Below are 15,324 nucleotides of genomic sequence, written 5' to 3'. Positions count from 1 at the left end.
ACATACGCTTACTACACAGGGTTTTCCGTTTGGCACCGGCGCTGGTGTTGCGTAGCGATCCTAGTGCTAGTGGCCGGCACGGCGTGCGTGGCAGGCCCGCTAGCACTCCGCGCGCCGCCGGGCGCGCCCTTGCACGAGCGTCTCCGGTTGGCGGAGCGCCTTCTCCATGAGTCCCCTCTCATCGACGGACACAATGACCTACCCTGGAATATAAGGAAGTTTCTACACAACAGAATTAAAGATTTCAGGTTAGTAGGTATATTTAGCTAACGATCGTAGACTGGCATTATTCGAAGTGCACTGATGTATTCAGATTATATATTATTTGTCTCATAATATGCACTTATAAATGTCAACCACCGGTTCTGTAATCTATACCACCGCTCCGAGAACATACCGATGCAAGATTGGATGATTCCGTTTCCATGGTGTAAATGCCAGTGTAATAACTTGAACCACGATTAGGATGTACTACGTGTTTACTAACGTGTTCCCGTGATCGTTTAGTCTGCTTTGCATCAATACTTTTGTTAGTTTTATTAGTAAGTAGTAGTAGTCCTACTTGTAGCCCGTGAAATGCGGCGATGCGTGAACAATAGATTTCCTTTGGCAGGATTGATCCTTAGGATCCAAGGATGGATTTAAGAAGTGGAGCCACCAAGATTTTTAATGTAAATTTTTTGGCTCTCAACTTTATCTTGAATAATATATCATTTAAGCTACTAGACCAAGTTTGGTATCGTTTTCTTGTACATCGGGGATGCCTAATTAATCTATGTATCATATTGAAAGTATTGAAACCATTCCGAATTAAAAACATAAATATAAAAAAAAAAACTTTAACTTTTTTTTATTTACCGCTGAACCAATTTATTTAAAATTTATTTTTGAGTCCCGACAAAGAACATAGTATAGTTTTCATCTCAAAAATCATCCCTTAAGGGTGTGTAAAGGAAGGTGTAGATATTTCTATGGATAGTTTTCATGCCAACAAAATTCACTTAAAAGTGAAAAGGGTTTGTATGGGGAATCAGTAACCGCTGAACCGATTTAGGTGAAATCTACGTCTACATGTTAATGTACAGTTGTAAATGATACCAAACTTGACTTAGAACCTAAACTTAAACAAGTATTAGCCTCAGACGTCGCCGATGCTGAAAAACCTTCTTTACATAGGTATTATAAGATATTTAGCGATGTGACAGATAGACGGACCTTTTTATTATTTTGGTGCGGAACCCTAAAAACCGTTAAGAGAAATAATTATATTTCTTAGAAATTAATAAAAAATATCCTACAGTGTGATTATCTGAATATATCCACCAGTTTTTGCTTGAAAATGCCTTTTAAAAATTAGCTGAGTATTATATTACTTTACCACAGCCACAGTTTGTTGAATTAGACGTTAAATTAGGCAACCGCTTATCCGTTTGAAGGATTATTGCCCCAGTTACCAACCTTAATGGCAACACAGTAATCTATTAATCTTATACGAGCTAACCTCGATAGACAGAAATGAGAACTAAGGAAAACTGCAATTTACTATTTTTGTTCCCTCTTTTTCGTTTCTGTTATATCTTTGGCTCGTTTTAACAAGAATACGTTATTAAGATCTTCTATCTCTACGAGATAAAATTATTTGCAGGCGCCGAGGAGTTTATTACCTGGAGTTAATTATTTCTAAATTATTATAAGTACAAAGGGTTTTTAACTAATGCATTTGGAACTTTACTGAACATTGGAATAAATGCACTCTGTTTTTACTTATATATTCATTTAGTGCAAAGCATTTCAAGATTAATAGATATGCCAGTAAAGTAAAGCAAGGGTTATAATGAACATTTGTGAGCTAGTGTAAAGGTAGTAGTTACGAACATGGATGTAACATACGAGTACATATACTTATAATATACTCAATTATTATTAATATTACACATAGGACGTATATATATATGTAATTCAATTATACATACGTGTTTAGAGTCAGACCAAGATAAGTTGGCAGCTATTTTGACAGCCCAGACAGTGTATCTGTTATTATAAATATTACAACTCGTAAAAAACCCGTTTCTTTATCTTAGGTTAGTAACCACACAATTGCCCAGCTGGATGCCAAATCACAACTTACTAGGTCATCTGGAAGTGGGTTAGGTTTTTGATGTTAGGTCAGTAGCTCAGTCAGTCAGTAAGAAAAATCCCGAATTTTAAATGTTTGTATCTTAATAACCGGTTGAACTATATTAATGTAAGGGTCTCAATAAATGAACCAAATTTCATGTTTATGTTTAATAGATTTTGGGTTACGTAGGGGTCAAAAATGGCTCCAAATTGTTCATGTAATATAACGCACAGCCGCTGCGTCGCCAGTTCTCTTCTTTTGAACTTGGCTTGACACGATGCCGCGTGTCTAGATTTTTACATAAATAAATCGCGCATAGACCCGTTCATATATTAGACATACAAAACCCGAGAGTTTAAACTGTTAACTTTGATTTCATTTTGCACATATAACTTTTCACTTTAGTAGTAAAAAGTATTAATTATTACCGTTACATTAATATAATTTACGTCTTATTAAAAAGTTCCTTATTGATAATTTAGCATTATACGATTTCCCTCACTGTTCGCATTCGCACAGCAAGGTATGTACGCATGCTCGAACAACTGAGGTGAAAAGCCATTTTCTTTGGGTACTACGGACCCCACTGCCTGCCTTCGTATCTAGGCCAAATTGCTAGAGGCGTGATAAATAAATTTGTTTTAGGTTCGATGAAGATCTGCGAACGATATCACCGTGGGCCACCAGTTCATGGAGCCACACCGATTTGCCGCGATTAAAACAAGGGAGGGTGGCCGGACAGGTAAGTAGAATTTATTGTCATAGAGGTCCATTCTCGAATGAAAATATGACGTAAACCTACGTATCTTTGTGCGCTTGGCGTACCGATGATCGGATTACGTACATCAAAAAATATTTATATCACATACAAAATGCTTATTTTAGTAGCCCAGGCGAATACTAATACTATCTCCACTTTAATGAGAATAACATAATTTAATATTTGTTTGTTTTGCGGGGGGTGTTAGTTTAACCCCTCGTGCTAATACCCGAGCAAGCGAAAGATTCCAAAAATGGAATCTTATATAGATTTATACTATGTATGTAATGTAAGTATATATTATCATTTTTATATGTGTATAACTATATGTTTTATTGTTTACATCTGGATTTGTGTTTCATATTTCATCTCGACATTTACAATTCTGCACTAACCACGAGTTTCTGTTTGACCCTATGGTAGACTGGTAGAGAATGCCTTAAGGCATTGAGTCCGCTATTTGTACATTTTTTATATGAATTATTTCACGCTAAAAATGCGTATACTTACAGAAAAGAGAAAATCGATTGTGGACAACTGATTTATACAAGCAAGCGTATACTTTTGATTACAAATCAAAATTGGGCCGAAAACCAAGCCCTTCAATCTAATGGACGATGAAATATGTTAAATTTGGATTAGAATACGCTATCCAGAGCAGAATATTATACAGTAAAAGATCAATAAGACACTTATCAGTGACTGAAAAACCTGAAGCAATTTGTGTTTGTGGTCTAAAATCAAATAAATTTTTTACTACATCTACTATGATAGCAGCTATCTATATAAAGGAATGTCTTAACAAACAAATCCTGCCCATGGTTAAAAAGCATAAGTTCCACCTATATTTTGGCCAAATTTCCCATCTTACCACTATGGATTCAAGGCTTTGCAGAGGTATGAAGATAATAAATATATTTTGTCAGCGAACTATATACCTACTAAACTGCCTATATCTCATGCCAATTAAACATTTGTTAAGTATATAAATTTATAGTCAAATGAGATACTTGTTGGAGCGTCGAATGGATATTAAATAAAACCAATCATTACCGAACACGTGTTGTATTCTCGGTATTCAAGTATAGACAGGTCAAGTAAATCTAAACATAACTTATTTATAGGCTATTATTGCTTATAATGCTATTTATACAACTACCTATACGTGCGTCGCATATTTAAGTTGCAGGCCGTTCTTGTTATATGTTAATTTAGGCATACAGTATGGTCGTTCTACGGATTTCAAAGAGCAGTTTCGTTGAGAGTTGAGACTGGTGCAGAGTGACAAAAACGTTTTGTTAAGATGCTGTCCGATCTTAGATATCGACGTTCAGACAGAAAGCCAGAAAATCAAATCAGATCAGGAACGAATCAAGTTTCTTTTATTGAATATGTTATATTAATTTTAAGTTAGGGTAGTATAGTAGATATTGTTTTTTTAAACGATACAGTCTTCATGGGAAACAACTCAAAATTTCCATCTAAATGCTTTGCCATTCTTGTACATAAAACGCAACTTCCTCATCCATTTTTGAAGTATCTACGGGACCTTTACGAGCTGTTATGGTGAAAAAAAATGACACGTCACAACTTTAATACTATTTATTTATTACTAAATATATAAGCATTACAGTTTATAAAAGCAAGTCGCTTACATACTAGAACTAGTCGTAGGTAAAAAAATAAAATACAATTTTCATAAGAACCCAAAAATAATATATATGTAAAATGTAATAAATAATGTCCTTCCTCCGGGATCTGGGTCGTCGCCTGCTAGAAAGGGGCCTTGACCCCCGCTCTGGGTTTTTCCTGATGCAAAGGCTATCCATCGCAATCCAACGCGGCAATGCAGCGAGCGTGATGGGCACCTTTGCATCGGGGACGGCCCGGTAGCCAATAGGTTGGTAGTTTTTTTTTATACATATTTAGTTTATATTTATATTTAAGTTCTGATTTATTTAGGTTTAGTTTTTAATTAGTTTTATGTTTAGATATATTTTAGTATACCTATATGTATCTTGTATGAATTATATGTACATAATATGTGCTCAATTAATAAATAATACTGAGTTTTTTTGTAAAATAAAATGTCAGAAAAGTACTCACACTCGGATAAGTCGACAAGCTACCAGTACCCCTAGTGTAAATTTTATCGACATCATAACGTGACGAACGCGTTTGCGTTAAGTCTCATTTTGTATAGGATTTTGAGTTTCCAAAACGTCCCGCTTGGCGCGCTCTCACTAAATCACATACAAAATGAGACTAAACGCAAACGCGTACGTCACGTTTCGAAATCGAATTTATTTACACTAGGGGTACTGTAAGCTCATTTCTGTCACAGTTTTTCAACCACTGCTACGCAATTGTTATTTCTTTCGTAGTGAACATTGGATGTACGCCTTCGTGTCACGTGATTGACGCTGTAATATATGACGGCATTTATCGTAACATTGCTATATCTCATTTTATTTTCCGCGCTAATATCCTATTTATTAAATAGCTCTAGGGGTTCTCAGACGGTTAATTTCACGAGGTACTTAAGAAAAATCCCATTATATTCCTACGTAAACAAAATATTTTTTTTTTGCATTTGTGCCAAAGGCTATTTGTGTTTTTTATGTTACTACGAGTATTACTTTTTGGGTGTAAATTATTGTCATACACACTTATACAATTGAAGCAAATGATATTGACTACCTACTGTTCCCAAGAATCGCAAAAAAAAACCTGCGGCACAAGGCATGAATCGCAAGCTTGGAGCCCATTGTAGGTTTTTACACCTGCAATAATAAAAATAGCACCATCACGTCATTTTATAGTATTCAAGTTAAGGATGACTCACGTTAGACCGGCCCGGGGCCATTTTGTATGACGGGTGATCGGTGGTCACGTGATGCTTTCGTGAAAACGAAGTGTCGGACGCCCCGGCCCGGCCCCGGGGCAGTCTAACGTGAATCATTCTTTATCCGTCTGCTAAATATATTTCCTATAGGTAGATAGAGTCAGACGAAGATAAATTGGCAACGATTTTGATAGCCCAGACAGTACAAGACGTCATAATTTCATAGAAGTTTACACATGTACCTACCGTCTGCGCTGTCAAAACCGCTGCCATCTTAGCTTGGTCTGACTCTACCAATAATAACACGTCTCCTGCTGCATTAGATTAATGTATTACACAAACGCCAACTTTTAAATTAATATCTATCTCAAAAACTAAGCATATCAGAAACCAACGCTGTCTCACTAGCCCTGCTAGCCGCAATCTTATTTCGCCGAAATGGTCGTTTGAACTCGATATACTGTCGTAGTACAATCTTTCGTTGACAAAGCAGTGTTAAGTTTCCTATATTTCTTTCGGTACCTATTTTATTAACGACATTGTACCCTGCCATTCATAAATACGTCTATGAGAGTTGCTTGAGCACCTGTGACTTTATAATGGGTTGCAAAAACATTACCGTTCGTTCGTGCGTAAAGTATAACAAAACAATGTTGTATATTCTTTTACTTTGAGTTAAAATAATATCTTATTCTCATTCAACGCCATGTGGGCTCGTGCGTGATATTTAATCAAGTTTGTGTCTTGTCTTCCCGCAGTTCTGGGCCGCGTACGTGCCGTGCGACGCACAACACCGGGACGCGGTGCAGCTGACGTTCGAGCAAATTGATCTCATACAGCGGCTCACGGATAAATACCATCCGCAGCTCACTCTCTGCACCTCCGCCGACGGTAACCTGTTATTAAATATTTCCCTTGTCCATTGTCATAACCGCTGCCGTTGGCTGGCTACGGTAATTTTGTACGTTATTAAGTGCTATTATTACTAGTATTAATTATTAATGTTTGCAGCTGCGCAATATATCTTGCATTTTAGTTTGTAATTAACAAGCGTTAGATACAAACAAAGGGTGTACCTAAATAATATTTTTTTAAATGAGGCACTCATGGCAGCTACCAGATCCCGTGCTGCTACGCCAAAATGTTCTTGGGAGACCATTCCTGTCTTTTTCATTAACGGTTATTGACATTTATAGTTTCAAAAAATGTAAAAGTAAAAGTAGTTATCGACAAAATCGATATATTTGTTTTTTTTATTTTATCGATCTCATTTCTATTCAGCCGGCCTAGCCAATGTGACAAGCGCTATCGCTTCGACAACGAAACGCTTTGTCTCTCTATCACTCTTTCATATTAGTGCGACAGCTACAGTTACGTTTCGATCGGTACGTAAGCGATTTGCACGTTGGCTACGCGGCTAGGATTAAAAGCCTCTTCGAGACTAACCTAGTGTCGGGCACTAGAAAAGCCAAAAATTTAAACGAAGTTTTTCATACATTTCACACATTAGGTGTGAAACAAAATAAAAATGTTCACAAACTCTGTATTCATGCCAATCAGATCAGTGGCAAGCTTAAGTACCATTACACTGTATCGACACATCACAATAGGGATTAAATGAAGATTATTTTCGGTGCTAAGTACCTACTCTACCAATTGTTAGCTGTCAAAACATGTGCTCAATTAAAAGTAATTATGCAGACACTCAACCAGGGAAAAGGCATCGTCGACACACTTATTCTTTAGATTAACATTTCACAAAAGACGGATTGTTATAACGGCGCAGCTGTACAATCAGATTTATATTTTTAGGTAATCTACTCTTTGCATCCGAGCTATTTGCATGAAAAACTCGTTGTCTTGACTGTGAGACATAAAAAAACCCTAAATGGTTTTAATTAATTTCTATCGGCGAGTTTCTTTTTGCCCCATTGTTTAGGTATTTAAATTAGTTTTTTTTTAATTTACCTCTCCTTAAGGATAATTTATCTAAAAACCTACAAATTTAAGAGTAGGTAATTAAAAAGTAGGTGAGTAGACACAATTTTCAAATCAATCCATCCGTGGCATAAAATGCACACTGTATTCTGTAGCAACATTTTTCCGCTATGTTGCGAAAACCATCAGTAGGCCTGTGACGCACAAGAGTCACCATGATCCTAAACTGGGTTTCACGGATTTTTAAAGTTATTTTTTCATAAGTGTTAGATGACAGGCGTTATTACTTAGAAAAAGTCGACACTTAAAAGTTATGACACTTAAACACCGAGTGTTCCCTTGAAAAGTATGCTCCTTGCTTATTACAGGCGTAGAGTACATTTTTCTCTTCGCAACGAAGTAAATATTTTATAATGCAATGTCATTTATTTTTCGTTAACATATTTTATTCGCTGCGTTTACCTAAGTTTTTTAATATGAAAGCTTTATTATTAAACTGTCAGTTCCACAAACTGTTATTAAATTTTTCCTTTAAAATTATGTTAATGAGTAATGTAAACTTGGTTAATTGGTTTGGTCAGGACTTTAAACTGAATTGCTTATTTTTATAAACCCTGAAAACATAGTTATTGTCCAAATTTAGGCTTATGTTATTAATGTTATTATATTAGATCATTTAGATTTAGATCTCCTATAACATCATTGAGAAACTGCATTCGTTCGGATCAAAAATATTTCTATGAGTCAAATGAAAAGGAAGCCTTTAATTAATATATGAACCTACGATTTACCTACTTTTAATACAAAAACTAGCTTTTCAGCCACATGACAATGGACTAATTCATGATAAAAAATACATATAAAAAGTATACATACGTGTATGTGTAACGCGCTTCTTCGTAGCACAATGAAGCCTTAATATTTCTAGCACCATTATTTACCGAAAAAAATTGGCGAGTGTATTCATGTGTGATCGTAGATATAGTATCGGCGCACGCGAACCACCGCATGTGCTCACTGGTTGGCGTGGAGGGGGGGCACGCCATCGGCGGCTCGCTCGGCGTCCTCAGGACCCTTTACCAAGTGGGGGTGCGCTACCTCACATTGACCTCCACCTGTGACACCCCGTGGGCTGAGTGCGCCTCTGCCGACCGAATCGAGCCTTCGCCGCGCGGTGGACTTACACCTTTTGGAAAAGTTAGTATTTTATTTTTTATGATTATATATACCGTGTTGTGTTAAAGACCCAATTACTTTACCTATGTGGCAATCATTTCATAAAATGATCGGTTCATTATGAAAAAATTAAACGTAACCTAACCATATCATGAAGTGATCAATTCTAAAATGGCATTTCATGAAATGAACAAAATCTCTTATATGGCCACGGCATACCTATATTTAAATGCTGCCATTTATTTTAAATGATGCTGCTATTTTGAAAGCAAGTTTTAATTTAATTACGATGCGACTCAAAGTAAATTAGATGAGTTTTGATATTTTTTTGGTATTATTTTGCCTCTGTAGCCCGATTTCCAGCTTATCTGTCTGTAGTCTTCATCTTTCTTTAAGAAGTTGTAATCTCTTTTATTGCAAATTCCTGAAGGAAGCTCGTTAGGACTGGATTTATTGTCAGATCCCTTTTAATAAGGACATTTTATGTCTTTTTAAAGTTTTGGACCGAGAATAGTGTTCAATTTGATTGTACTTCCTTTTGTAAGCAGGTTGTAGTGGTATAATCCACTTAATACCTAAAATATTGTAATTAAAACACAAGGTAGCATTACAGAAATAAATAAATTAACACATAAAAAAATAAGAGGAAGTTAGAGAAATGAGCCATTATCAAATTATGCGTACTACCTACCAATTTTGTATAAGTTATGATCAGATTTTCACCACCTTACTCGGTTGAAAATATGATGAGATGTTTTGTAGTCATATTGATAATAAAGAAAATGTATACACCAGGAAACATAAAATTAAAGAATATCTTCGAAATCAGCATCTGCCTGTTCACTTCGTAAGTTAGGTACATAGACGACGCCGGAAATATCAACATTCAGCTGTAAGTAAAATAGTCCCATACTCGAAGTAACATTGATGCAGGTACTCAAAACGAAACCGTAAAGATTGAGACGTCGAGTTGAGTGAGTGTGCCATAATCATAAACATCCTGCCGCACCGCAATATTTCGCTTTGTATCAACTCCAGCTGCTTGCGAAGCAGACTCTTTGTTTTCCTTGCAACGATACTTTTCGAAATATTTTCTTTTGTTCAAACAACTCTCAGCGCGTAACGCAGGCTCGTGAACATCACTTACGAACTTTTCAAATAACAAAATAACAAGTCGTAAAAACATACGAACCGTTAGGTTACAAGCAAACATTTACATCTTTAAAGACTGAATAAAAAATAGATACAGCTTACACGATTCTCCTCTTTTGATAACCCAAAAAGCCGTTGAAATCGCTGTAGGTATACATTAAAGGGCAGATGATGGATCCTTAAGGTTAAAGGAGTTCTTTCGCTGTTAAGGATATTATTTGTGGAACTTGTGGAAGTATTCATGCCCATTACCATAATAATACCGAATCAGAACCATCGTTGCGAAACGGCACTCGCAAGGATTTTTAACAATAATATTAACCTAATAAAACCGTACACAAATTTTAAACGTTATTATTCTATTTTTAACATTACATATTATTAACGTACATAGTATAAAAAATCTTACTGAAACATTATGTAAAAATGTAATCTTTTTACTGCTACTGTACAACGATAGGCTATGATGGAAAGGAGCCATTCCATGCATGAGTCTAAGTGATTTCAGTAAGCAACTGTTTTTCCAAGCGTGCAGTAATGAAAGGATGAATAGGAGTAGTGTTACAGTGGACACAGCCTAGTCAGACATATGTAAGGTTTCTACTACATAATTAAGTAGGTATACTATCTTCAAATACAGGGTGTTTATTTAGTCACCTGCAATAACTTACGGGGTGAAAATATAGGTCATACTGAGCATCTTTTACTATGGAACCAACCCCGAAATCACGAAAAAAAAATTACTCTCCCATACAAAATGTCAAGGTCAGACAGTCAAAATTTATGAAACATACAATTTTTTTCGTGATTTCGAGGTTGGTCCCATAGTAAAAGTTGCACAATATAACCAATATATTCACCCCGTAAATTATTGCAGGTGACTAAATAAACACGCTGTATGATTAATTTGAACTCAAACATGTTTTTATTGGTTTATACAGCATCATGCGCAATCAATCAAAGTCAATCTCATAATGGGACGTACCTATGTAACCTATGATACACTCGATCTACACCAAACAATGGCACGCACCGCGTGATTAACATGATAACAAGATGCGACATGGGAATCCATCACAGAAACGCATGGACATATTGATAGGTAGAATGGTAGATAGTCGAGATAACTAAAGAAGTTTACCTTAGAAGTTTACCGTTTTATTAGCCAAACAACAAAAGGCAGTACAGAAGTCATAACGACTTTTCCAAAGGGAAGTAGTTATCTATATTAAATATTGCTTGTGATTAGTTTACTTGAAATACAGCAAAGTTAACCTAAATTATTTTTTCCAAAAATGGATATCTCTAAAAACGCATTTTTCCAAAATACTATCACATGGAATACTTAACAAGTTCTTTTAACTCATATTATTATAAAGATATGGAGATATACTTGTGGTTTATACCATCTCATGATTTTCCTTTTAAGTTACGTAAGGCTCATAAAGGTGCACAGCCTTAAGCTTTACGTTGTATTGTATCCGAGTTGCGCACACTTCAATAGTAAAGAGCAACACCAAGCGTACAATTCCGATACGGCAGAAATGGAGCGCCATCAAATACCCGACCCGTCTGGCACTGGTTCCTAACGTAGCTACCTCGGGCTATTTCACGACTTGCACTGCTTTCCACCTCCATTTCAGAACCACACTATTGTGGGTATTGTATTCCAAGCGGCGCCTAGCAATTAATTTTACTAGGCAAACTTAAACAGACGGCAGGAAAGAACAATGCCTAGCTAGCCAGCCTTTCACTTCTGGAAACAAGGAATGCTTACTTAATAACAAGCAATATCATATATATCTTTCACAATTAATTGCATTGCATGTCAGATCCTATTCAGAATTAAGAAATAATTTTCAAATCGGGATTTTTTGAAATTCTGGATTTGAACTTCTAACATATTACGGCATTTGGACAAAGGTTTCCAACAGTGTGTTTGGTGAGCGGAATCCAATACAATTCGGGGCTGGTTGTCATATTTTAGGTATTAAATATTGACATGTATCACCATTTGGTTTTTTAAATATGACCTATTTTTATCCCGCGAGCGGTTTGATGTATTTGCATCTGTTTGTTATGAGCACATTAACGACTTCTACGCATCGGGGATGCGGAGGCTAGGTATAGGTACCACGTTAACAAATATATGTACGATGCATTATACCTATTCTGTGCACTTATAATAATTTTAATGTATTTTTTTAGATTTGAATTGGATTTTATGATTAGGTGGTGGTGAAGGAGATGAACCGGCTCGGCATGCTGGTGGACCTCTCGCACGTGTCGGAGCGCACGATGCGCGACGCGCTCATGGCGTCGCGCGCGCCAGTCATCTTCTCGCACTCGTCTGCGCGCGCGCTCTGCAACGTCACACGAAACGTGCCCGACACCGTGCTACGGCTCTTGGCCGCCAACAAGGGACTCATCATGGTCAATTTCTACACTTCGTTTCTTACATGCAAGGAAACCGCTACAGTTCAGAATGCTATAGGTACATATTTGACACTAATAAATAAAACAAGTTTCCCATCGCTACCCACGAGTATGAATACCACCCGATTTCACCTTTTTATTTTCTTAATAATTATTTGATTATGTACTTTCTCCATCACATATCACTTATTTTTTGACGGGGGGTGCAAAGGTAGTGTTTACTTAAATTTTGTAAATTTACAGCGCATATAAATCACATACGTGATGTCGCCGGAGTCGACAGCGTGGGGCTTGGCGCTGGCTATGATGGTATTAACTAGTGAGTATTCTCACCTGGGTCTTAGCCAACGTATCAATCGTTAACGCTCCGTAGCGTGGCGTAGTCATCTCTCTCCATCACTCTAAGATATTAGTGCGACAGTGACAGTTGCGTTTCGTTCGCTACGGAGCGTTAACGATTGACACGTTGTCTACGCACTCTGTATATACGAATCTCTTAGTAGTTAAGTACATACAACTTTTTCTAAATGAACTTTATTCAACAGCACGCCACAAGGATTAGAAGACGTATCGTCGTATCCTTTACTCTTCGCTGAGCTAATGGAGTCCGGATGGAGCATAGAAGACCTTAAGAAATTAGCAGGGTTGAACCTTCTGCGAGTGTTGGGAGCCGCGGAGCGCGTAGCACAGGAGCTCGCTTCTGCGCACGTCACTCCATATGAAGAGGTGCCGCCGCGAACACTGGACACGCATAACTGCTCCAGTCAAGATCTCTAAATGAAATCAAGCTGCCTACTCATTAGTTTAATTAGATGCAGTAGGCACTTATAAGCGGCATGTTCGACTCAAAGATCCACTTAGAAGTTCGAAAATCCAAATGCTTTTCGTTATGTCTCCGGTTGTTGAAAAATCGAGTCGAAGCAAATATATTTCCAAACTTCTGGAAAGCAGATCCAAACTTTTAGTAACTGCGGCTATGGTCGTGGATTCCAAGCTTTAATATTTCCGTAGTTTTATAAATTCATTAAGCTGCTTACACACGGAAGTACAGGACCGCGACCTTGGTCCGGTCCGAGACTGTTCGATTCGGTAGTGGTCCGCCGTACGTCCGTTAAAGACTCAGCTATAATTATTATTGAGCACGAGAAAGAGATATTTTTACCGGACCAAAATCGCTGTCCTGTACACCCGTCTGTTACAGCTTTTACATATAATTAGGTAGTACTTATAATACCATATAGCTGTACTCCGATTATCGTCCGTTTATTACAAGTTGAAATTTTAGGGTACCTACCTGCTAGACTGTTATTTGTCGTAAGTTATGTAATAGCTTAGACTACTTTCAGGCCAAACTAGATCGCATGTGTAATGCAGCACAACCCGGCTCCTGCATAGTACGTAATGAACGTATAAGTATACCCCTCTGTACTTATCTATGTTTATAGCTTGGGCTGCATGTCCTACGCGTTCGTTTAGACTAGGTACGTAACGCAAAGTGTATTGATGACGCAGAGACAGAGCTATGTACTTATGCTGTTTTACGCATACGGTGTTGTTTGGTATTTAATCAAATAACACAATAGTCACGCATTTAAAATTATTTAGTATATTTCTATTGTCGATATTAATTCAGTTTATATTAACAGGCCGTTAACAATAAAGCGTTTCATTATAATAAAGGTTTGTCAGTCAGTCAATCACAGAACATCACATTTTGCAGCCAACTTTGCCCACTCTTAAATTATATTCCATATAATTCCAATATATACGTCAGCAATTTACTCGTGGCTTCCCACAAATCAGTGATGTGAACTTAGTTAACCAGCAATGAGTATTGATAAACAGTAAAGTGAATTGAGTGCTTTATTTTCAGATAACGCATACAAGATTCTGTTTGGCCGAACGGAAACGTCTCATTTAAAAAAACTTACTTTTTATCGTAGAGCTTAATATACCCATAAAGAGAGTTAAAGACACACAATGTCAGTATCGGTTATGTTATCTATAGTACATTATGATACAAGTGTGGTAAGGTTGGTCACACGAGGCGATATTGTGCGCGCGAGCTGTAAGCGAGCACGTAATAAGAAAGCCGATGTGGGTAATGACCAATGCACACGCGTTTCATACGACGTTTTTCAACACACTTGCAAGGAAAAAACAAAACTTATAAATTAGTTTTTTTTTGTCAAAACAGTAAAGTACAGTTTTCAAAATGGTGGCTTACGGCTTGTAGACATTTCACCAGTTCATTGAAGTAAGCTATCAACACGTTTTCCACGAAAGGCAGGGCGTTTTTGCTAATTTTCCATTGAATAAAAGTTTCATATGCCGCCAATTATTTTTCACCCGATTTTGATGGTAAAAGGCTATCGTTCTCGGCCTTTTCTCGGTTCTGTGTTCTTCATTTTCAAGCATTTTTCGTCAATATATAAATTAAAAACATGCAAAACTACTCCAATTTTATGACAAATACGGAAAATGGCTGGCGCGTTATTTATTTTTTTAAAGCTAATATTTTCGTATTTCTATTCGACGGATGGAGATCAAATCGATAAAATGTTATGTTTATTCATTAATGTAATTTACGAGATAATGTAATCTATAAATTATGTTTGTAGTGCAGTTACCTTCTTAACTCAGTCGAATAATATAATGAAAAAGCACGAGTGTTGTAATACACTGAAAAAGCACGCGTGTTTAATATCTAGGATTATGAGCCTAAAATCGGTGGAATAAAAACGTCGTTTTGAGCAAGTGTGTTAAAAACGCAACGCTACGCAATCCTTCATTATTTTTTCAATGTAAATATTTTTTTCTTTGCTCTTTGGGAATCTTCATGGAATTATTGTTGTAAAATCGTTTATAATTACGTAAACTTATTTTCTTGTTTACATC

General features: G+C 36.7%; 1 protein-coding gene across 1 annotated transcript in view; it reads left to right on the top strand.

Annotated features, from left to right (window-relative positions):
- Positions 1-14,453, top strand: part of LOC133517757 (uncharacterized) — a 47,748-nt gene extending 33,295 nt beyond the window's left edge. The window contains exons 4-10 of the mRNA XM_061851154.1: positions 20-248; positions 2,765-2,861; positions 6,483-6,615; positions 8,642-8,859; positions 12,223-12,484; positions 12,670-12,745; positions 12,972-14,453. Coding sequence (XP_061707138.1) covers positions 20-248; positions 2,765-2,861; positions 6,483-6,615; positions 8,642-8,859; positions 12,223-12,484; positions 12,670-12,745; positions 12,972-13,203 — 1,247 coding nt within the window. The 3' untranslated portion in view covers positions 13,204-14,453. The remainder of the gene's footprint in view (positions 1-19; positions 249-2,764; positions 2,862-6,482; positions 6,616-8,641; positions 8,860-12,222; positions 12,485-12,669; positions 12,746-12,971) is intronic.
- The last annotated feature ends 871 nt before the right edge of the window (positions 14,454-15,324 follow it).

The sequence above is a fragment of the Cydia pomonella genome, chromosome 5 (genome assembly GCF_033807575.1).
Source record: "Cydia pomonella isolate Wapato2018A chromosome 5, ilCydPomo1, whole genome shotgun sequence".
NCBI classification, from domain to species: Eukaryota; Metazoa; Arthropoda; class Insecta; order Lepidoptera; family Tortricidae; genus Cydia; species Cydia pomonella.
This window is presented reverse-complemented; position numbering and strand designations above follow the sequence as displayed.